General features: G+C 45.3%; 3 protein-coding genes across 3 annotated transcripts; 2 read left to right on the top strand and 1 right to left on the bottom strand.

Annotated features, from left to right (window-relative positions):
- The first annotated feature begins 82 nt into the window (after positions 1-82).
- LOC108164680 lies at positions 83-2245 on the top strand. Its single transcript, XM_017300542.2, has 4 exons — positions 83-414; positions 476-620; positions 682-1688; positions 1756-2245. The coding sequence occupies exons 1-4, from the start codon at positions 238-240 to the stop codon at positions 1945-1947; spliced, it is 1521 nt and encodes a 506-aa protein (XP_017156031.1). The 5' UTR covers positions 83-237; the 3' UTR covers positions 1948-2245.
- Positions 2141-3081, bottom strand: LOC108164681 (putative hydroxypyruvate isomerase). The gene has a single exon (XM_017300543.2). The coding sequence runs from the start codon at positions 3048-3050 to the stop codon at positions 2238-2240; it is 813 nt and encodes a 270-aa protein (XP_017156032.1). The 5' UTR covers positions 3051-3081; the 3' UTR covers positions 2141-2237.
- A 6192-nt stretch (positions 3082-9273) lies between these two features.
- On the top strand, positions 9274-23884 carry LOC108165031. Its single transcript, XM_017301068.2, is given in 4 exon segments — positions 9274-9525; positions 11829-12623; positions 19008-19193; positions 22926-23884. Coding segments are annotated over 3 exon segments (1611 nt in total). The 5' UTR covers positions 9274-9525; positions 11829-11878; the 3' UTR covers positions 23606-23884.
- Positions 23885-24627: the final 743 nt, after the last annotated feature.

Below are 24627 nucleotides of genomic sequence, written 5' to 3'. Positions count from 1 at the left end.
ACATTTATAAAAAGTTGAATTATGTGATCTAAAGATTTCATCCCCAATCGATAGTATCGATACTTTGCCAAAAACTGTTGACCGATGTGCCGGTTGTTTTATCGTTTCACGTTCTATATAACGCCAGAGGCCGGACCTTTGCAATTAGATGCAATTGTGAAATTGCAAGCGCCTAATCCCCAAGAGCCTCCCATTAGGCGGACGCGTGAAATCGATCCATTTTCCCAGTGCTAAGCCATGTCTACCTTTGGAGCCGACGTTGATCAGGTTTGGCCAACTGTTGCGGGCGATTCCCGAGCGCTGACTAAGTTCGGTCGAAAGCTGCTTGGACAATGCAAAGATGTGAAGAAACCCGGTGGTGGACCTGCTAATATAGACGACTTTATAAACAGATCCAGAGAATTTCCCCTTCCGGTATGTGGCTGGCACTTACGTTTCGCATATTGCGCTCTAATCCACTCTGATCGCCATGTAGTTTGGCGTAGAAAGTGTCCGGGTTAATAGACAGCCGAAGGCACGACATGAACGCATTGCCAGCCACATCTCCTCCGTCTATCCGGTGATACATGAGCGCACCTTGGGACTCTATCTGCAGTACCTAGAGCACAAGTGTCAATGGGGTAAGCATGTTGCAAGCGTGTCCATTACTTCACGTTGCGAAATCTTTTCCCCTTTTATCAGGAAACGATGTGGAGCAACCTGTCTACCACCCGCTCTCCCTCTGCGGATTCGTGCAGCGGCTGCTGGAGAAGCGCTGTGCCAGCTTCTTTGCTCGCAACGACAAATTCTTGCTGCTCACTGGAGAGAGTGGAGCTAGCGGCTTTGAACCCATCGGCAGTAAAGCGGAGAAAGCTCCACTTGTCCTGAAAAACGTCCTTAGCTACGATGATGTCAAGCTTTCTGCCTTGCTGTCGGTCAGCTCGCACACGGAGTTCATCAACGAAGGCGAGAGGGCCAATTGCGGTCGTGTTACCCATGATCGTCGGACATTAGAGCCAGAAGGTGTCATTATGGGTCTCATTGGGGCCCGGCTATCGCGCCGCAATCTGATGGAGTTCCAGGACATAGTCATCGCGCGTACACAGAACACTGCAGAGAATGGCTATGGCATGGACCTGGACGAGCAGGCCTCAACAAAAGCCGAGGACTATCGCCGCCTCTGGCGAAACTTTTACGAGACGCAAGATTGTCTGTACGCTGATGTCCACATTGACAATCAGCGCTTCGGCGTCTCGAGAAACAAGCAAGACATCTTCGACAATCTGGTGATGAAGCGGCGCTATGCCATAAGCTTTGACATGCTGCTGCTCGAGGCCCAGGCACGCGCTCAAGAGACCGGCAAGCAGGCCTACATTCATGTCGTTGGCTTCGGTCTGGGCGTATGGAAAGTGGCGACGCAGCAGGAGCGCATCTTTCTGGAGACCTTCGAGCAGCGCCTACGCGAGCTGGGTAAGCGTCTCACCCACATCGGTGTGGTGCACTTCTCCTGGTTCAGCCTCACCAGTTGCGGGCGGCTGTTCAATGGCGCCGTCATCGATACCGACGGCCATCCGGCGGACGGCATTCGCGTGCACATCTCCAAACGAAATCCAGCCGATAAGCTCTCCAGTCCGGAGCATGCTAATATGCTGTTGGTGGTGTCCTATGCCTGGGACGGAAATGCCCTGCCGGGAAATGAGTTCTGGATGGTAGGTGCACCGCTTACAACACTCCCATCCGCACTCTAAGTTTCTTTCATCTATTATTCATTCGTAGAAAATGCTGAAGTCTACGGGCGATTCGTCCACGGCCTGTTCAACGCTTATCACAGAGCTGCATAATCCGTACATCAACACGGAGTACTGCAATGGCAACAATCTACACATCGCGTCGCCGGAGCTGGGTGTCCTCCACATAGCGGAGTATGCCAGACATGTTCTCAAGAAGGACCAACGACAGCCACGCTGATGATTGATGATGGTCTTTGAGGGAAAGAAGAATTCACAGAGAATCTTCTTGCGACTGGTTGTTATTGCTTAGTCTACGAGTATCTCTTTTCTATCTAATCTTATCTAATCGTTGTGTATGTTCGTTGTGGGTACTTTCTGTTGTACTATTCCACGCATATGCTGTAGGTCAACTCCATGACCTCTCTTTGACATTCATTCGAGCAACTCAAGATCCTTTAATGTTTTATGTATGTTATATATGTGTATATGTATAAAAAATGTATTTAAATGCCAGAATACAATTCAAACTCAAAGGCTATGACCGAGTTTGGTGACCCAACTAAGGCCCTCGACCGTCGTTGTCCTCGGCTTGTATTCACAGCCAATCCAGCCATCGTAGCCGAATTCCCGCAGCCGCTTGAAAACGTAGTCGTAGTCGAGTTCGCCGGCAGTGTCCGGTTCGTGTCGATGGGGTACCTGGGCAATCTGGAAGTGCCCAATCTGACTCTTGTACTCCTCCAGCGTCTTTGTGACATTGCCGTGGATGTGCTGGAGGTGATAGAGGTCGGCGAGCAGCTTGATGTTGTCGGCCCCTACCTCGGTGAGCACGCCCGATGCCGTCACATACGAGTTCATGAAATAGCCGGGCACAGCATACTTGTTAATAGGCTCTATCACGCCGATCATCTGATTCGCCCTGAGGCTATCAGCCGCGATCTTCAGGTTCGATGTGTAGGTCTTTGTGTAGTCGGTCTCCTGGCCCTTGGTGAGCAGTCCAGCGGTCAGGTGGATCTTTTGGCAGTTCACATACTTGGCAAAGTCGATTGTCGCGTCCAGCTGCTTCTGGAACAGGCCCTCCGCCCCGGGAACGCTCGTCGAGCCAAACCGCAGTTGATCGTTGCTCTTATCGAAGGCCAGATTGACCAGGCTGACCACAACGCCGGTCTCCCGGATCGCCGAGACAACGTCCCGGATCTCACCCTCGGGGTAGGGGATCTCCACAGCCCGAAATCCGCTCTGGTGGGCCAGCCGAATGCGTTCCGCTATAGTGGACGCCTTCTCGGTGAAGAGAAAATTCAAGTTAGCTGCGAACTTCAGTGCCATTCTCGGTGAGCGGGTCATTCACGACTGATTCTTCATATCATTACACGATTTCATGAAAAAAAATAAATAAAAAGCTTTTTCTACTGTCAATGTCATCTGGTCAGCGTTGCCCATTTGGCTCTTTTTCTTGAAAGCTCTAGCTTTTTTTTGAAAGTGTAGCTATTGTTTTATCATTATCTCTTTATTCTAGCTTCTATGAAAATACTTTTATGTAAACCAATTCATTAAAAAATTATCAAGAATAATCACATCTAATCATCAGTGCTGCCAGAATCTTAGAGTCCATTCAAGCTACACTCCAATAATAGCAAATTGTGTGGTTTGAATAGTCTCGGTTTAGTGTTTATAGCCGATACAAAAAATCAATATGGGGGTAAATTTTATTTGTGGTGGAAGTGGCTGTACGCAACCAGAAGGAAGCGTTTCCGACTCCATAATGTATATAGAGTCGATATAGAAATGTCTGTCTGTCCGCAGAATCGTAGAGAATGACCATATCTAGCAGATTGCCGATTGCAGAAGGAACACATGAAAGGGCAGTGGATACGCTACCCCTGGCCACGCGCTTTCTCATTTTCTTTCTCTCTCACACACACACTCTTCATCGTACAGTGTACGCCATGATGCAATTATACAAGGTGGTCTCGTCGGCAAAAGTTAGTCCCTTAACGTATGCTAGCAATAAGTGCGAGTGAAGGGCACATAGTATAGTGAGTGTGAGTGAGACGGTATATGTTGATGTTGATTAACCCTTAACAGGCCCGTGGGTTTTAAAATTTTAAAATAAAATGATTTTACTGATATATTAATATTTAAATTTTATGCAGCCATTAATAATTTTTCTTCAACATTTTTAGTTATACTAAAATGTTCTTTTACATAATATATAAAGATTACTTCTAATTCTGTGGTATTTTTTTTATATGCTTTTATAATTTTGTTGTTGTCGGGACATAAGGGTTAAGAATATATCAAAAAATTCGTCCGTGAACAACCTTCATCATCAACAAGCAAGCATGCACTGACGATAAGGGACAACACGAACGAACTTCGGCTCCCGACGAGACCACCTTGTATAATTGCATCATGGTGTACGCCCTCTGACGGAGGAGAGCCATACTGACTGAGTACCGGGTATAAAGTAGAGCAGCGGCTCACGACGTTCCCCCTCGTTTTGTAGCTTATGTGTCCTATTTTGAGAACTGCTAATCATAAAAATTTTCCAAAGAATTCCAATGGTACGATTTTTTATATTATATAAACCCGATTTTATATTAAACTATGGTGATATAACATTAGTCTTTGCTAACTTTTCTTTGAAAAGAGAGATAGCATGAGAGACCAGAGTCCAGTCAAGTGTCCCGGCTATCAGTCGAGTCGAATAACTGAGGCACTATTTGGGACAACCAACAAGCTCTCACTGCATGCTTTTCCCATAGGCCTATCTTTGTTTTTAGAGTTAGACAATCAGCAAAGTCTAATGCCATATGGCCATTAATGTAATATAAAATACGGCTGATTACTTTGGCCGTTTCCTTCTCCTTCGAACTTTCCTGTTAGCTTATCCCTCAGCTTTCCACTTGGTATCGTGGCCATTATTAGACACAATTAGTGCTTTGAATAGCAAACTTCCACTGAAAATGACACGCCCATCGTTTAAGTGAAATTTTCAGTTCGCCTCCGTTTTGGAGGCGAGGTTGGCGCAGACATTGTAGTCCTCTTCGCAATGCTAGAAAGTGCTCTATGAAATTGAATGGCAAAGAAAAAATGGAATTACAATGTTAAAGCGCCCCAAAGTAGAGTGGAACGGATGTGCATATATGTATGTGGGTTCATCATGGGTCATTAGAGGGTCCTGTAGAATCGCTTTTAGTGGCCTTGTTGTCGCCTTATCGTGGAAGTAGTCGCTTGACCCATGCTTATCCCATGTATCTCCTCCTATTCCTGACGCATTTGGAGAATGTTTCATCCGATGGGTGGGCGTAAGGTTGACGCATTCACGCGGGTCAGGCTTTAAATTCTCCCCTGGCCTTAAACTGTGTTCTAGGCATTATCACCTGGCTGGGAAATTGCATTCAGTTAAATTGGCCATTAAACTTTCATGGCGAGTCATTTCCTAAGAATTATTGTGTTTTTCACGAGCTTGCACCGGCTTAAAATGAATGCCCATTAAAATGTTTTTGGTGGGGTACGCACATATTTCTTCATCGTTTTGAGGGGACTGCAGTCTAGGTTGAAATTGAAGTTTTTCAGGTCACTCCAAAGTGGACACCTTCCACTTTCAGCAGCTTTACGAGTACGTTAAGTAGTCCTGTTAGTTAATGGAGTATTAGCTGAAGTTATCTACGACTACATATAGGAGCTGAGAATTCTCTCATGATTGGGGATTCAATGGAGGTTAGGAACTAAATTTGGATCCAGTGAACACTTAAACGCCGTGATGCTTTTTTCCTAAAAATCTTTAAAGCTGTCGGATTGAGTGCAGTCCAATCCAATCAGAAATCCTAGACGACAATCGAATAATCATTAGCTCGAAGAGTTTCTAAATCCCTCTGCTGTGAGAATATGCAAGTTGCATTTGCGGTCCACCTCATGGGGGCTATTTTAATACTCGACTGCTCAGAAAATATGGAAATAAAAACAACTACTAGACATGTCATTGCCATTCTCGTCCACTGGCATTCGGGCTGGGCTGGGCTGGGCTGTGGTTGGTTTGTCTATTTGAATAATCGTAGAGAAAATAAATTTCCCAGAAATCTACCGAAAAACCACAAATAGTCTGGGAAAAATTCGCACAATGTACTCTAAGGGGGAGAGGGGTAGAGGGGGAGGTGGCAGCTATACAAATATGATTACGAGTGCTCCGTACGTCCAATTGTTCTGTAGAGACGACTCCATTTGGCCGCTGGCCCCTATGTTTCTGCTTAACTCATTTTCCATACACGTACACGTACACGTATGTTCGTTCGTATAAACAAATGCAATTAAATTTGTAAAATCCAAAAACGAATGCAAGGAACAACGAACACAGCCTGACACTTGCCACATGCCACAGATGCGTTGTGTCAGTGTCCTGGCTGCTGTTGGCTTTTACAAATTTATAATTGATTGCATTCACCATAGAAATTGGATTTCCATTTCCATTCCCAATCCCAGCCAGCACCCATTTGGGGCCTGCGGCGAAATCTCATGCGGATTAGGTACTCCAGTCCGGCAGTCCAGTCCGCCAGCACAGTCCGTCTGTCCAGTCCGGTCGTATGATTCGCGGATATACCAGTGTCCATGGGATGTACTGTACAGATTCTTAATATATCAAATTTGGGAAAAGTTAACGCCGGATAATAGTTTTTCTGAAGCGTATTCATTGGGAGGATATTTACATATGTACATTGCTTCAATATGTTTCTTTAGCTTTCTAAATCGATATATGTACACTGGAGCGCAGCTTATGGAAGAGATGTGTAGATACAGATATAATAGTAGTTAGTTCAGAAGTTCTAGAAATTCAAGGAAGATATTTACCATCAGGGGCTTCTACGCATGGATTGCACTTTTGATTGCTACTGACTATTTGTTTAGTATATTTAGGTGGCTGTGTATCAGCTAGAGATATTGATATGCATATCGAGTCCCAGAAGCACAACTATAAGAAGATCGAGCGCCAGGAGCCGGAGCCCAACTTCCATGAAATGAAGTGGTTTGCCCGAAAAGAAGCTAACTATTTTTGCTAAGAAAATTTAATGCCCATCAATATGTTATGTATAGAAATGTATATGCAGCAGTGTTTAAAAACCTACAATATGATGTATTACGCTTAAGCCTCTGAAAATATCGGAAGTCGCAGCAGCCTTAAAGTCTTAAAAGTTTGGTCTGCATCGCTGTGCAGTGAATCAACACCTCATCGTGGATACTGGGGCATGGCTCATTAAATCCAATGTTTTAATCACATCATCAGACACTCACCGAAATGCACTCGAAACCCACCCACCCGCACATCGCCCACTAGAGGTCACACATGCACGCACACACATCAGTTAATCACTGAGCTCCAGATGCAATTGCATGGAATGGACCTCTGTGCATTCTCGATGCATTCTGATTTTCCTGTAAAGTTTATTATTTAAAAATCCTATCAACTCCTATTGAGAGGGGATTTGTTCATACCTAAATGCCAAACAGAAATATTAAATCTATGTTGCGGTTATCCTATAGTCAGGTATACCCTACCCTACTCTTAAATACATTTAAATATTGTGTTTTTGAAATTATTTCGTGCTTGTTTCGATGAAGATCCCGGCAATTGGCTCGATTCAACCAGGCATCGGGCATCGGACATGGGGCATCGGGCATCGGGCGAGTTCCAACATTTATAGAGTGGCATGCACGTATTTTTGTGCGGCAATTTCCTTCGAATCGAATCGAGTCGCATATATGTATGTTGTATGTTTGTATGTATTACACGAATTTCCGTCCCGTCACTTTTGGTTACTGGTGTGGACGTCGTTGTGTACTGAAAAAGTGCAAAATAAATGAGGCGAAAATAACAGAAAACTTGACCCACATTGAAGGAGCCAGAAGAACCAGCACATACGCGAATTTATCCGGGATGTATCGCATCAAAAATTCAGGAAACCTTTGATTTGTTTTTCCCTTTGAGGGCGGTTCGGGTTGAAAGCATTCAAAAAAAATAATAAGCGAAATGCTATAAATATACATACATACATACATATGTATGTGCTATTCACAAATAAATAAATAACTGATTAAATTCGAATAGAAATAAATAATTTCTTTAACCTCACTCCGTGGGGTGCTTTACTTTTTTTGCAGTCTATTTGGATTTGAAGTGATTGTTCCTGCCACTAGCCTTCTGTTATTGTTTGTGGTCATTCGTGCTGGTTATAGGTGGTGCTTGGTCGAAATAAATCAGGCGAAAATAAAACACACTTGACCCCGCTTTCAAGGGCCCTCACAATCCACTCCTTAATCGACTTTTTCTCCAAGTGTTTCGCAGAAATCCAATCCCAACACCAGTACCATCTTTTGCTTGCTGCTCAATGAGTTGAATCCGCATAATAAAATTTATACAATTAATAAGAAAAATACATATAAAGGTTTTTTTCGCTTTGTAGAGTGCAATTTAATCTTGTATTTTTCGCATAAAACTGCACACTTTTAAGAAATTAAACTTTGTTATAGTCTGATTTGGAAAAAAACACTATTTTCATACGTGCTTTCCATTAAACATCGTCGTAGGGAAATAATAACGAATTTCATTTGAATTTCCAGAGAAAATATCCCTGGGACTTGATTCGGTGTATAAAACACACATATTTGGGCATATCCGTTCTGGCATTGTGTTTCGGTAGAAAAAACATTGTTATATTTTCATAGTAATAAAACAAGCCAATATATGACCTGACGTTATGTTACCAAAAACAAAATGTTAGAGTAAAAAAATTCAAAATGCCGCTAATTGGGTGGGATAATCTATATAGCAATATTTCGTTCTTATAAATGAAATATTGAGTGCTAATTTTCCAGTTTATTAATTATTAAAACCTTGTTATCCATCCGCGAAGGCAGCTGACGAGCGTTACTGGCGTTATGTTAAAAAATTCCAAGGTAATAAAAGTAAAAAAAAATATACCGTTGGTCGAAATTGGCCAAACGTGTTGGGATATTTTAGACAGTTCAATATGTAAGAGAGAGACTTTGAGAAAAGACTTTAATTAAGAAACATCTTTCTTATTGGAGATCATAGTAAAGGGCGACATGACCAAAAAATTCAACTTTTGCTTATTTTTCTAGACTTTCCACAACAAAGGTAGGTTGTAAAATTAGTTAATATTCAACAAATTTAAATTTTTTAAATTGAATTTTAGTGCTTTTTTGTCTTCCCGTATTTATTGAGCGGGTATTTTATCACTTAAGGAAATTTCCTTGAACTTCTTGCGGTTCAAAAAGAACTGGCAGCGAGAGCGAAGTAGGAAGAGAAATTATCCTCTATTGTTATCCAGCGGAATATTATCCTTGAGGCAAAAACCACGGTACAAAACAACTGGCAGAGGCAGCGACGTGTGAAGAGAAAATGTCCCTTTTATACGATTGCTTGTATAAGAGACACACATTAGAGGGATATTTTTGTTTCCTTCAGTATGGGGGGTGAATTTTACTCTTAAGGAAATTTCCGCCGGACTATAAAAGCGGGCTGCAGCACAAAAACAACGGTACAAAACAACTGGCAGCGACAGCGGCAGCGACGTGTGAAGCAGCAGCGCAGCGCGGGCGAACGACGTGAAGACGTAAAGTGATATCGTAACGGATATTCCGGCATTCAAAGCGATCCATTTGTGTACGTGTCTCGGTACGTGTCTCCGTACGTTGCTGTGCGCCGGCTGCATCTTCATTGGATTTTCTGTGTGCGTGCGAGTGTGTATTTTTTTTTGCAGATTTATTTTTCGGTGCCAGATTCCGCAAGACAAGTGCTAAAGTATGATTCACATTTGAATAAGCATCGGGACATGGACACCAACCATCCGACCGACCATCCGACCATAAACTCGAAAGTACATTATAATCATATCGCACCAGACATGTGCCCAGAAGGACGTGCTTCCCGCTTGCTCGTATTGTATCCATCCCAGGCCCCCTTCCCTTGCTGTCGTTCTCCGTTTTTGACGGCGGCTCGTGCCTGTCCATATCCCAGAAACGATTCGTGCTTGCCCATTTAATTGTGCTCCCTGGCGGCTAGGGTATACGGCGGACAGACCACGGAAAGACGGTGGAAAGAACGAGCAGAGCAGTGGTAAAGCAGTGCTGTCCATGCAAAGGCAGTGGAGGCCAGTGCTACCCATGGCAGGGGATGGGGAAGTACGAGTAGCACTGCAAATAAATGGAAGGGGTAGTCAGTGTTAGCCTGAGGGAACTGGGGAATATCCATGTGTATCCATGGATGGGGTACACCCTAACGCTTACTCAGTTTCGATTCAATTCGATTTGCCTTAATGAAGCCAGTCCACGACATCCCCATACAATAGTTAACATATTTTTATGGCCCGTTGTCGCCAAAGTGTCCCAGTCCACCCGTTCTTGCTCATACGTACATAGTGTGTATGCTTATGCCCCTCGCCACACCAGTTTCAGTTTCAAGGGCCACTGGAGTTGAGGCTCTTCTGGATTGCTCACTTGATGGTCCAGTGGCCAGCGACCAGGCACCGGGCACCGGGCATCGTGCTACGGGCACCGGTTCCAATGTTTGTGCTCTTGTGGACCCAACAAGTGTGGATAGGACGGGACGTGTGGGACGTTTATTGTTAGGTCAAGAGCAGCAGAGAGGACTTTTACAGTTACAGAGGGATTGTCCGGGTCCGGAACAGATTTTGGGTTTGCTTACATAATCCAACAGAAACAGAAACAGACCCTGGGATTATTCGTAGGTGGGATTCGTAGGCAGAACTTTAAATATTTAATTCTTTAAAAGCATTTAATTAATCCGCAGAGAGAAGCGTGGAGAGAATTGTGGGGCATTATGGGATAAGCAGCTTGCCAGTTCTTCTTCTTCGGCCTTGAGAAAGAAACTTAAATAATCCTGATACCGGTCAAGTGCTTTGCAGGTATTGTTTGTGTTCCAACTTATGATGGAAAAAGCGAACCTGCAAAACTAGTCTTTTATTGGGAAAGTAGCTTTAGGCGAGGCCCTACAGAAACCTTTAGGAGTCAACAATCGACAGCCACTTGTATGAGCTAGTCTTAAGGCCAAACTGAAAGTATCCGAGGCTTATACCCTAAGAACTGGAAAAGCCATAAATCTGTAATCTGGAATGAGTCCCTTATGAAATCAGCAAAATTCGTAGATATTGAAGCGCTTTATGGCCATGAACGTATACAAGGATGGGATTTTATTACGTCTTTGAATAAAACAATAGAAATATTCTACAAATTTTTGGCAACCAGTTATGTGTAGCATAGATTTCAAGAAATTTTACTAAACATTAGTACCAATTTCTAGGTCCTTTCGGCTTTTTTTTTTTTTTTTAATTGAACGTCCTAGAATCTGGGGATAGACTCGGAATAGTTAGAGATAGTTTTAGGGACTTGATGTTGCTACAAGACTTGATTACATTGGAATCTATTGAGTGTAGGATTGACCCCGTTTCGCAGCGAAATGCAAATTTTTGATACGAAGGCATTTTAAGCACAGAAACCACACAGTTATTTTCCATGCAGCGAGGAACATAAACTGGTGAAACTTTAAAATTCTTGGCACTTGGTTCTGGGCGGGTTTTGGGGTATTTTATAGAGAGGATTCTGCTCTCTGCTCTGGATAGAACCACAAAAACGTACGCTTTAATCCACGCATCCAGCCAGCCAGACTGCGACCAGTCGCCGGACTGGTACGTTCTCCGTCCTTGAAAAGCTTAACCACTCTTTCGAGTCCTCGGATTACGGCGTAGTGTGACCACAGGAGCCGAGCCGAGCCGGAGCCCGGACAGCAGCGGCCCCGGCCGCCAGATGGAAGCACTTAGGCAAACGCGGATGCTTCATTAGGGTCACGCTTGCAATCAATCGTGGCAGTGGTGGTGGTTGGTTGGTTGGTTGGTTGGTGTTGGTATTGGGGCAAACTTTTGCCACATATTTCCTTTTTTCTCTCACACACAGATACGCGTGCATACACCACACACACATGCACACACATGCATGCAGCTGTGGAAAGTGATTCATTAAAGCAATTAGCAGAGAAAAAGCACACAGCCCAGCACACAGTCCTGGCATTCACCAACACTTCTCTTGCAGACAGCCGAAGGGGGAGGCGGAACCGGAGCCGGAGCCAGTACGACATACAAATGCTCATTGAAATTTACGATTATGCTGCAAAATTATTAAACAATATGACCGCAACAGCCGCTGAAACTACGGAAGCAGCTCCAGACAGCAGGGGAGCCGGACCCGGAGCCGGACCCGGACCCGGAGCCCCCGACATCATTAATAACCAATCCGTGGGGAATGATGCGGACGAGTCAGACAGGAGAGCAAAGAAGTCAGAATCAGAATCAAAGAGCTCGAATCCCTCACGGACCGCAAATCTAACGGCCAAATTGCTGCAGGCCACCACAGGCAATATGAGGAACCTGCTCAACCGAACCCTGTCCACCATGGCCAGCGCCAGCGCCAGCGCCAATGCCAGTCCCGCCCAGCACATCCCCCTGCCCGCACTCCTGTTGCAGGCGGTCCTCGACGTGGACGTGACCCAGGGCCAGCGCATCGATCATCAGCCGCCGCACCAGCTCCAGCAACTCCCCGAGACGCAGTCGGCCATCGGCCACCAGTCGCTGGCCAACGCCACATCCAATCCCCTGGGGGGCACCGAGTCGGCGGACATCTACAGTGCATTTAGAGCCCTTCCCGGCGGCAACATAAGCGGTTTCATCGAGTCCTCCACCACGGCTGCCAGCTCCGTGCTGAGCAGCACGCTGCCCACCCTCCCCGCCACCAGCAGCATGGCGGCCACCTTCCAGGCCCAGACGGTGGCCACCTTCATAGCGGCCGGCAACAAGAATCGACCAACGACCATCGTTGTCTATCCAACGGGTGAGTGTTACTCTGAGGGTACTCTGTCACTACTGTCACTTTCGAGAGATTTCAAAGGGAAGAGCTGTGACTACCTAAAAGTACGATTATCTTGGGTCCAAATGACTTCAATTTCTACCCAACGGAAAGAGTAGAAAAAGAAAAACCTACGGGGATACGAAATCTCTGTTACATAGAGTTCAAACCCGAATGTCTGTTCCATTCAAAGAGAAAAAGCTGCCGGTACTAAGTTTTTATATGTACTCGTATTTTTGTTGGTATATCTATCGCGTCTCTCTGGAATAGAGCTCACACTTCTAGTGCTATTCAACACTTGTCTAAAAGTAGCCATTCATTAATCCTTTTATTAGCCTTTCAAAACCCAAACGTAACTTGAGCCAGGAGCTTTCAAAAGACCGACCATCAAGACCGAGATTCAATTATGAAGGTAGATGTAAATTTAAATGGAATCTGATCCTTCATGGCAAACACAGTTGAATATCCAAGGGGGGTCGATGTTCAGACTAAAGTCAGACTCCAGTCAACCCCTAGGCCTTCTTAATTCCTGCTTACAGATAAATCCTCATTCGTATTTGTTCGAGCTTTGGAGCTATCCTTTCCTTTCCTTCAGATATTCTACATATCTACAGGCCTGAAACATATTGTAATTGGAATACATTCTCTTTTGCTAATTGAATTTCATTGTAATAAAAAGTTATAACCAAATAAGTGGATAATGTTTAAACGAATTCATCAAAATGTTTTTTTTTTTTGTTTTTTTGTCAGTTGCCATTAAGTTAAATGGATGAACCCCTAATCTAGGACTACCCAAGTCCCAAAGGTCTTTGGACGCCTCACAGCATTAACTTAATTAGGAACATTTGCAGGATGAATGGGAGTCAGACTACGGCTCCACCAGCTCCATCTCTGGCCGCCTGTCAATAATCAAATCAGTGCAGTCAGTCATCCATCGAGGTCGCGTGCCAGACTCCGACTCAGACTCCGAGCCAAGACCCAGAACCCACGACCCACATCCTACGAGCCACAACCCACGACCCAGACCCAGACCCCAGACTCATCCCAATTAGTTTCCCCGTTGCTGAAGTTAATTTGCATGAGATGACACCCGAGGCCTCATTATCCGCATCGACTCATGCTCCAGCTCCGACTGGGGTGTCATCTCTTTTTTTTTCATATAGTTTCGGTGGCAGGCCCTAACTTTGACTGGCTTTCAGCCCGCTTAGGCCAATCGAAAAGTTTGCCCACGCCCCAGCTGCCAGCTGCCAGACCCAGAGCCAGACCCCGCCCCCTTCGGCAATTAGACAAGGCTAAGTCTCAGTAATTGCAAAGAGTTTCACTCGACTGTAGCTGTTGATTGTTTAAGGCAACTGTCGCGAGTACGTACATGCAGTAGTCGCCTGGATGGGGGCCTGGGTTTTGGATTGGGAATGAGATTGAAAAAGAGAGTACGCACGGCTGAGGGAGGGCCATGGCTACAGTGAGGGAAAAGATATCAAGTTGCAGGTTGCAGGTTTCAGGTTTTGCCAGGTCCTAAAACACATACTAAGTGACGCATGAGAGTGAATAGATTGGGAAGTCGGAAGTCGAGGACAAGGTCCAACAAAGAGAATGGGGGAGCAAGCTGAATACGTACATGTTCAGAGCTTAATCAGGGAATACATATACTTGACTTGAAATGATTCCTGCTTTCACTTCTTTTCTCTGCGTTTCTTTTTGTTGAGTGTAAGGTCGCAGGAACCTACCAGATGGCGCCGATGTCACTGTGCCCGAAGCGGCTCACAAATTAGAGGCGTAAAGGTCGCTGAGCTCGGGGGGCGGCACTGTCGTCTTTATTAAGAGTACTGCCACCGCGTACACCCTACCCCGGGCCCGTCGCTGTCACCATCCCAAATACAGTACTCTCCCTGACAAGCGACGGCCTACAAGTTGACGACGACATTGTCGACTCCTCTTCAGTCTTATCAGACTCATTCTCAATCCCATTGCCATTTCCATTCAGAGTCGTCCTCCAACCTCCAACCACTCCCAGACGTACATCTTCAGCATCGACATCGACATCGACATCGACAGGGAAGAGCGACGTCGCGTTCGAGCGCTGGAGCACTCCCTGCTGAATGGCCTGTGGGTGGGCCTGAAGCCGTCGGCTGGGCGGAGTGTCGTGGAGGCCATGTCATGCCCGACACAAGAAAGAACTTTTCGCCGATGCTGCCAAAAAATAAAATACAAGAAAAAAAGGGAGAGAGAAAAAAACGAAAGCTGAACAAAACAAAAACAGGCACAAACTCGCCCATTACGATTCGCCAACAAAATGCGCGTAAATTCATCCGATAAAATGGTGTAACAGGAATGCGATGAATGCGACGTCCTTCGGCTCCATTGATAAGTTAACAATGCGTTCTACTTAGCGGCATACTCCTGGATTCCGGAGAGCCGTACCTCTGAGAGGCACTTGAGAGGCCCAGTCAGGCAGAAGCTTAAATGGAAATTCAACCATAACTAAGTTACCGCTCTAGATGCTTTTCTAAAGGCTAAGAATAGAGACAGCCTCTTGAAGAGGGTTTGACACGGCGGGAAATCATATTTAGATGCGCATCTGAACATTGAATTAGTTTGAAACGATTTCAACACTCTGAAATCAATCTGCCGATCAAAACCCGTACAGAACAGAGTACACGAACCCACGAACCCCCCAAGAAAATACTCTTCTGAAATTTTACTTTTTTTATAGTTTGTTCAATTGTTCTTCATTCTTTGCAGGTAGGATAGGTTTCGGTTGAATGCTTTTTCAGGAAGAGGCCGGAACACCGAACTTTTGACCCTTGAACGGTCTCAATTCGAGTGTGAAGTGTAGAGCGTATTTCGAGTGTATCCAATGAGTAATAACTTGGATTCTTGCGGTGTTCAGTTTAGGATTTGCTGCCGCTTTGTCTGCTAATTCCAAAATATACATCATATATGGCGAATACATTCCATTGAGCTCTAGAGCTCAACTCGTTCAGGGCAGGGGACGAGAGAACGTATGTATTTATACGTAACCGCCTGGCTAGATCAAATACGAAACTTCTGACCAACTATTCTCCCATGTCTCGACCAAAAGCATAACCCAACACAGCTGATGGAGCTGGGGCTGGGGCTGGGGCTGGGTCTGCTGTCCACTCTCTGCTTTCTTCTGCAACTTTAAGCATCAAAGTTAGGTTGGGACTTCAAAGTTGGTTCCGGTTCCCCCTTTAGGACCAGACCGCAATCATCTTTGGTTGACTTTGATGCGCATATTCCGAGCCAGAAGAAGAGAAGTCACATTGGTACGAATACGAATACATATGTGTGTATGTATGTGAACAGAAATACGACTACATATGTGTGTGTTTGTGTGTGTGTATCTTAAAATATATTGCCTCTCCTCAGCTGAAGGATTTTTTCGTTGCGATGCCTTTGTAGCGCATTCCACTGTCGACGTCGAATATGCAAACATTCGATTTCCATTGAAAGCCATGGAGCCGTGAATGGGTCTGAAAATATGGGGGAATATCAGGGGATAAGACCAGAGACCAGAGAGTGGAAGAGCGGAAGAAAGGGAGAGTGGAAATCTGTCTGAGTGGAGAAAAAAGCATTATTTTTATTGTATTTATTGAATTTTTCAAGCATCAAACGATGCCTGATGACTCAGCGTGAATGGCAGGAGCAGCGTACAGCTGCTCCTTCGCGATTACAACGGCAAACTAATGCCCATTGGAGACCCATTGGAGGCACTTCAGACATCACTCCCCCTGGTCCCATTCGCCATCAATTTGTGTAAATTTGAACTGTCACTTTGAAGGCGTTAATTGGATTCAGTGGCGCACTCTCTTCAGGCACCAGGCCGCAGGCAGCAGGCGCCCGGCTTCCGGCTCTGGGGGTAGTCCTGGGGCAAAAAAAAGAGACACGAAAGATGGAAGCGCTGGGTAAATGTAAATATTTGGTGACTACGCCCCTGATCGAACTCGAACTTAATCGAATAAAGTCAGGATAAGAGCCAGGCCATAGGATGGAGACGGGGACGGGATGCGCCATTAAGAGCACCCGGAGAGGGCCAGGACATCCTCCAGCCGAGGATAACCCTTGGCTCACAAAGATCTGAATGGGCCAGTGGCTTGATCTTTGCCTCGAGTGCGCGTTGATTACTAAATGGAACAGAATATTGTGGATTCCTGATCATCGGAATGTGAATCGCTCAGAGGCGACCCTTAAGCTCTTGAGGATGGGCTTATATTGGTTATAGCAATGCTATCTTCAGCATCATAAGCCTTAGTCAGAAGTCTTTGCTTGCTAGCAGTTATAGAAGTTTAAAAAGCATTCATTCCCCTTGTTGAAAGCTGTGAAGGAAGATTTTCTATCCATCTATGATTATCCTTATCTAAAATTCTTTCTAAGCTCTTCTAAATATCGTCTATGGTCCTCTTTTGAGGCCTCTCCCCACAGTATTCAGAGGTCGACTCCCGACCCGACTTGGTTTCGTTGTCATTCTGGTTTTCTGCGACAAACAAAATTTGGGCCTTGGATTTTGTGGCTTAGATTAAAGCAACCGTTGGCTGTGGCGCCACTTTTGGTTGCTGCTCGTTCAAAGTGGGGGGGACATGAATTATGAGTGGAAGCACTCGGAGGCTGGTAAATTAGGTCGCCAAGTGGCGGGGGTTTGGTGGAAAAGCCCCACTTGACTTACAGGTTGAATATTCTAGGAGGAAGTCCGCATTCAAAACGAGGAAGAGGATGGCACAAATGCGCTAAGGGGAGATTCCGTTTTCTGCCTCAAATGGTTGGGACTCCCAGCAGCAATCGTCAGGCAGGTCAAGTAGCCAAGCAAACTGGAAAAGAAGATATATTCCTCTGCTAAAATCAATTGTCCCAATGGAAAGAATACAGAAAGAATCCTCCCCTGAATTAATCGCGCAAACAGTAAATAGCCAAGTCCATGTATAGATCAAGTCCTCGATTTTAAAGCCTCCTTTCAGAGTTAATGGATTCTCCAGGCAAAATGTCGCTGAAAGATTACAAAATTTAGTCCAAAATTGTTGAATAAAATTACTTTTTCAACCCACTCCCGGCAGTTGGCGAGGCTCTGTGTGCATAGAAATGTTTCGCGCTATCCGGCCGCAATGTGAGGCCATGCAAATGAGCCGGAGATGAGCTACGGAATCATGAGTTTCCCCCAACCCTGTACACCCGTACACCAGCCCCAAACAAGAGCCCTCGGTTATTGCGATAAAATAAACATATAAATAAATAATCTTGGGCCAGGCGATGGCATTTGTGCGGCTGACCACAACAATTAGGCAAATACGGCCCCATTTCGCTGGCTCTGTGGTCTGAGGTCGGGGAGGTCTGGGGGGTCTGGGGGGTTTGGGTAGTGCGGTGTGTCGACAAGACCAAAGTCGGTGCGATTAACATTTATGCAACATTTGGCAAAGCCATTCTATGGCGTGGAGCGGGGTGTGAGTGTGTGTGCTTGTGGATGGTAAAGCCTTATAGGGCGAGATCCTGTTGGGAAAGGTCATCTCAAGTTGCTTTGAATTGGGGGGCTGTAAAGGTAGCCAAAGTGTGGGACACGCTCTGATAGATTAAATAGATAAGGTTAATGAGGGAACAGTGGGGTTAGGCAAGGTTGTTGCAGATTACGTCGGATACGGAAGGGTGCGATTAGTAAAAGTGGGTAACACTTGTTTGTACTCCTTTTAAGCGACCCACAAATAAAGATTTGAATTTACTACTAGAAGCAAGAAGAGGTTCTAGAAGAGGTTCCTTAAGAAGACCTTAAGGTAAGACTGGAAAAGTGAAGGTTATTTACTCGTGAAGGATATACTCGTATCAAATATATAACCACTTGTTGTATTTCATGTAGAACTCTAGCTTTAAAATTGAGTTATGAATCGCAGCATAGTGCAAATACAATTCGCGGATTCCACGTTCACGTGTGACTGGCAAACAGCTGATTTTCTGGATTTCTGCAGTACAATTTACCCCTCTAAATCGGTTGTATTTGTTTCTATAATATAGGACTACCTGAATTGATTGTGGGGGGTAGCGTCACTGTTGGTGACATTCACAATGAACTTACATTCATGTATCCGTTCACTTATGGGATATTTGTCTAGTGAAATTCAGGTAGAAGTGGATTCATTTAGATGCAGTTCATTAGATTAAAGATAGGCAACGCTTAAGTTAGGATCAGATGAAGCAAAGCAGAGAGAGATCTATTATCCATTCTGTTTTATTCAATTTTGATCAGAAAAGAGAAAAATGGAAGGCCCTCGTATTTTGTAAAATTCTCATTTAACAAACATTTTTATTCATTTGTATGTAGTATACAACATTTGAACTTCTCCTCTGTTTCGTTTCGTTTCGTTCCAGTTTCACCCGAATCGATCGTCATACCGATCGTGTCGTGCATCTTCGGCTTCCCCATACTGGCCCTGATCGTCATCTGTTGCCTGCGGCGGCGGGCAAAGTTGGCCAGGGAGCGGGACAGGCGGCGCAACTACGACATGCAGGACCATGCCGTCAGCCTGGTCAGATTTAGTCCAATTCATAGGCTTAGTGAGTGTTGAGTGTTGTGTAATGTGTGTCGAACGTTTTTCTCTTTTACTTTCTTTTCCTATGCTTTCACCCTTTCCACATTCCTCCTTCCGCTTCCTGTTTGCTTGCAGGTGATGGTCGCAGATCAAAAGATTACCTGCCTATATACGTGCTCGTAGAATGCATCCCCATCTCTCCATTCATTCGCACTCTGCACCACTTTTGCACTCTCTGCTTCTCTGTCTCTCTGCTTCCATTTTTGTCCTTGTCTTTTTCTGCACTGAGTTATCCTTTCCTCCTCTTGATGTATGCCATGCCGTAGTTATTATAGTACTCCCTCCCCCTGGTGGCCACGTTGTCATTCCCGGCATAACTCGGCCTTTGTTTTATCCCCCAAAATGGGATTTTAAATTGACAAAGAGATAACAAAAGCACCTGACGCATCAGCATCAACATTACCCTCATCATCATCATCATCATCATCGTTTTTGTTGGTCTTTTCGGTACCGCCACGCCCGCATAACCGAAAAAAAAACAAATATAAGAAAATCTATACCGGCAGCACTATGCAACACAATTCATATCTCCTTTTGGTTTATAATTTTACAAGGAAGGAAACCCTCTTTAGTCCTTTTTCCATATATTGATCTACAAGATCTTAAATGAAAAAATATCATCAATTAAACCAAATTATTGCCACTTAAAGTCGTATTCCAATTTGGAATACGGAACCACGGAAATTATATTTCTGAATGGAAGAAAAGCCGAAGAGCCCTGGCACTGTTGCGTAGTGTAGCCAGGAGATGGCAGAAACATTGCCTTTAGGAGTCTTTGTCGTCGGCAAATGAACCTCTCGACGGCACTCAGAAATCGAATTGCCATTCTCAATGGATATGTTGCACGGCCCAGTGGGTTATCAATTACGAATGCCTCCCAAGAGCTTTGAGCTTGACTTTAGCAGGCAGTAGAGCCGAGATGAGCCGAGCTGAGCCCATGGACGGTGGCCATGGCCAGCAGGGAGTCCGGAGTCCGTGTCACTGTCCGTGTCCCGCAGGCATTCGTTTGCACAGCCACAGCCACCTTCATTGGTAGGCAGTGCGGCAGTGCGGCAGGCGACAGGCGGGAGGCGACAGGCGGGAGACGGGAGACAGCAAAGAAAGCTGAAAGAAAACTGTGGCAGGGTGGCGACAGTTGCCAGCCACTCAATAAAACATGCTCCACACCAGCAGTGTGTGTATGTGTGTGTGTGTGTGTAGGTGCGTGTGCTTGTGTGAGAGCTGCTTTACATGTGTCAGGCACAGGACAGAGCAGCAGCAGCAGCTGGCATGCGCTGCCTGCATTTGCATTGCATACCTTTGGGCGCTCGCCTGCCCTCGTTTGCATATAACAAAAACAAATGAAAGGCAGCAGGCAGAAGCTCAGCAAACAAACAAAAGCAAGAAAAAGCCTCATAATTGACTATACCCATCTGTTACCCTGTACACTCAGAAGCGTTTAAATGCTTAAAAGTATAGGATAACGGATAAACGATTGCGCCCAGTGAAAAGGAACAAAAGGCAAACGGATAATAATAAAAAAACCCACTCAATGGGGGAATAAATGTACACAAGTGTACATGCAGATACACAGATGTCCCATGGGTATTACTTGTATATTTATACCTACTAAAACAGATAATACGAATAAATACATATGTATGTACTACACTGGGAGTAGCCGGAACGATTGCAAAATGTCACAGCCGCTTGACATGTCTTCAATTTGTACATGGAAGTGTGTAAGACAAGAGTCTTTCTTCGAATGTGGTGCCAGAATATGGCGGTTTTCTCTTGCCTGTTCCGTTACACATTCTTATAGATATAACGACCGTCTTATCCTAAACGAGCACCGGGTATTCAAAAAAGCAACAAAATGTGTGAATAAGGCAGCTCCCCCTCGCTGCCCCCTCGCTCCCCCTCACTCACCCTCCCTCTCTGTTGCCTTTTTAACATAGCAACATGCCCTGATGACAGCCGGACGGACCGGTCCGGGCTGGGCTGGGCCGGCTCCCACTTCGCCACCTTCCACCTGCCACCTGCCACCTGCCAACTGGCGACTGCCACATTCACATGCCCGCCATGTGTAACCCTCTACACAGCTCTGTGCGACGACGGGGCATGGGGATTTCATTGCTTTATGCACGCACGCACACGCAGCAACATTTTTTATAACTGTAAATTTCATATTCAGTGCGCAAGAGAGGGCGGATGGAGAGGGGCCAAAGCAGGGAGGGAGAGAATGGAAATGCCACTTCAGGTCTCATAGAGGAGCTGCCTCGCCCTCGTCCTCGTCCTCGTCCTCGCCCTCGCCTCCTCACATGACCATGATGATGATGATGATAACGATGATGATGATGCGGGTGATGTGGATGACAGCCACAGCAGCGGCAACAGCCACAAACTACACTTGTTTTCGGTTGTTTTGCTCCTTGGCCCCAAAACAGCACACAAACACACCTCCCCAACACATACACATCGTACCTATATACATACACACTCGTATATCTTGTTTGCATACATTTTCGCAAAACAATTACGTAGCACCGCAGAAGCCAACCCCAAAATTCCTAACTCCCCCCCCCCACACACACACACACACACACATCCGCACCTATACACACCCACACTCCCAACTGAATCCTGTGTTTACATTAGGCGACCAAGAATCCAAACTTTGTGGTCAAAGGAATTGAATCGGAAATACCTCCTAACATCGGAAATGGAAAACGAATCTCACAGATACATATGTATGTACGTCCGAATACGAGTCCGAGTATACAATATGCAAAACATAAATAAGGGGAGAGATAGAGTCGAAATCTGAGTAACTGTTCTCTAAAGAAATGCTAATACTTCTTGTAAAGAGACCAAATAAAATAAAAGCTCTAAGCTCTAGCCATTTTTGGCCATTCAAATACCAATAATGAATGTCTTATTACCATTTAAATGCAAAAACAATATTAGATTTGTTTCAGAATAAAGAAAGATTTACATAAGACAAACCCACCATAAAAGGGTATGGTATGGGCATATTCTCCCATCAATAAATAAATATAAATACCTACTGAATCAATTCGAAAGATCTTCGCGAGTACATTTGTGTATAGGAATTATGTAAGCCAAGAAATTTAACATTGATGGCTATACATATTGATCGAAATCTTTCCTGATTAAAGTTGGAGGAGCGCAGACGAAGGCTCATTTCAATCGCATTCTGAATATATAAGTTTTGGAGCTTTAGAAAACCCTTGTTTGTGACCATAGCATACCATACCATGGCATACATTTGAAGGACTCCCTTTGTGTCTGATGTATCTAGTGTAAACTCCATAAACATACCCATTACAACGGCGAATAAATCAAATTAGAGGCCAATAAATCAACTCCTACCCCACTGTGCGCACACCCATCGCGTGGCACTTGCACATCTTTCACTTCTTGACACCCCACACACCACACCACAACCCCCTGCCCAAAACCCCAGACAACACCCGAGTCGGGGTCAGAGCCTGGTGCCCAGCCGTCTCCCATCTGGCATCTGCCACCTGCCCGTCGCACGTTTTCAATTTGTCGCCATCAATCTTTCTCACACCTGCCGCCTATCCCATCCCCCCCACCCCCCAACCACGAGCATTGTTCTACCTTGCCCTAACCGAAAAAAATCTCTCAATCCCTGAATTACTGATGACTCGAACTGATTTGATTGCGCCCTCAGATTACCGATCGTCGCGAGCTATCAGTCTACGTCCTGAACGAAGCCTAAGCCAGGGCTTCACCTCGCTGGAGCTGGATACCGTGCTGGAGGAGCGCTGCAGCGATGTGGAACAGACGCAGACCGAAATCCTCAATCCCGAGTCGCCCATGGACACCACTTCCTACAAGATGTCCTTTTCCTCAAGCTAACAGTTAGCCACGAAGCAGCCGCCGCCCACTGCGACGCCCCCAACAACGCTCGCACATCCCCAGTCCCAGTCCCATCCTCAGGCGCCGCCCCAGGCCAAGGATCTACCCGCCTCGACGTCGTCACAGCTGTTGGTGCCACCGCAGCTGCGGAAGACGGCCAGTGTGAGGGAGTCGCACGATTCAATGGCCCTGGCCAAACGGCGGAGTCGCCTCCAGGACCTGCGGGCCGCAAGCACCAGCAGCGGCGGTGGGGACGAGGCAGTCGTCGCGTTTAGCAAACGTAGCTCCAAGCGGTATCTTCGTCGCGGTGGCGCCACCGCCAGCGGCAGCAGCAGCAGCAGCGGCTCTCCACGCCGATCAGAGGCGGCCATGCGGAAGTCGCAGTCGCTGGACGCTGCCGAAAGTTACTCCCTGGCCAGCATCCAGTCCCCGCTGTGGGTGACCCTCACCAATGCCCGCACCATCGAGGAGCTGGCCCAACAGAAGCTTTAAATGGGCCCATCCTCAGCCCGCAGCCCCCAGCGCCCACCCACAGCCCACCTAAGAGCCCCCGCCCTCCGGCTATAATACCACTTCCCATTAGCAACATCCACATAGACATCTTGTAAATGTTTAGAGAGAAATTCAATGTACGAGTAGCAGATGCATTAATTAAAACCAAATATTTAAATCATTACCTAAAACTACAAAAATTTAATGCAATTAAAGACCAACAACACATAGTCCAAGGAATAAAATTGAATTTGGAAACTAGATAATTGAATGTCAAGGAAAACGTATACAGTATTGTTTTCAATGGGAGGGGATATGAGGCAAAGAAATCGTCTTGGGCCTTTGTGCCAAAAACCACAGGTTAAAAAACTTTTAATGTGATTAAAGACCAACAAGGCACCCATTTATATTTGTCAGATTGATAGTTCAACTTCCAGGCAACGTAGGGTGGGTCCTGGGCCTTGGAACTTATCAAAAGACAACACACACGCACTTAATGAGATTAAAGAACAGAATTTTTGGTCGGATAAGCCAGGAGTTTGGCCTTTTGGGTCTTTTGAAAGGTAAGCTAATTTGATAGTAAATTTGAATCAAATTAATTCAACTGGATATTGTAAGTATACTGACACACCTCTGCTAAAAGTATTCACATTCCCAACATGAATGCTTCTATTTGTAGAGCTGCCAAATCCTTTATTGCTTCCTTTTATTGATTTCTCTGTGGTCCTGGATGGAAAGCAATTGAACCGATATTTGTGGTTTATTTGCCGTTACGGATTGTTGGGGATTACTCTTAACTTTAATTAAAATGATTCTTATGTTTTACTAGTACTAGCTACTGCTTATTCGTTTTCACCAGAAGTAACCCCTCGTTGTATTCTAGCTATTTCTGCATATATAAAAGTAACTCTTATATTTATTATGATTATATACATACATATGTCATTATATATCATCTTAGATTTTGATTTATACTTAGATTACTGTTCACTTTGGAGCGCCATAGGCAATCGCATTTATTT

The sequence above is a fragment of the Drosophila miranda genome, chromosome XL, assembly GCF_003369915.1.
Source record: "Drosophila miranda strain MSH22 chromosome XL, D.miranda_PacBio2.1, whole genome shotgun sequence".
Taxonomy (NCBI): domain Eukaryota; kingdom Metazoa; phylum Arthropoda; class Insecta; order Diptera; family Drosophilidae; genus Drosophila; species Drosophila miranda.
Note: the sequence above shows the minus strand (reverse complement) of the source record. Positions and strands in the feature narration are given on the sequence as shown.

Bases quoted from the DNA above. Each gene is read 5' to 3' on its own strand.
- LOC108164681 (XM_017300543.2), bottom strand. From the start codon at position 3,050: ATGACCCGCTCACCGAGAATGGCACTGAAGTTCGCAGCTAACTTGAAT.
- LOC108164680 (XM_017300542.2), top strand. From the start codon at position 238: ATGTCTACCTTTGGAGCCGACGTTGATCAGGTTTGGCCAACTGTTGCG. The intron at 415-475 runs GTATGTGGCTGG...ATCGCCATGTAG, and splicing joins CCAGAGAATTTCCCCTTCCG to TTTGGCGTAGAAAGTGTCCG. The intron at 621-681 runs GTAAGCATGTTG...CCCTTTTATCAG, and splicing joins AGAGCACAAGTGTCAATGGG to GAAACGATGTGGAGCAACCT.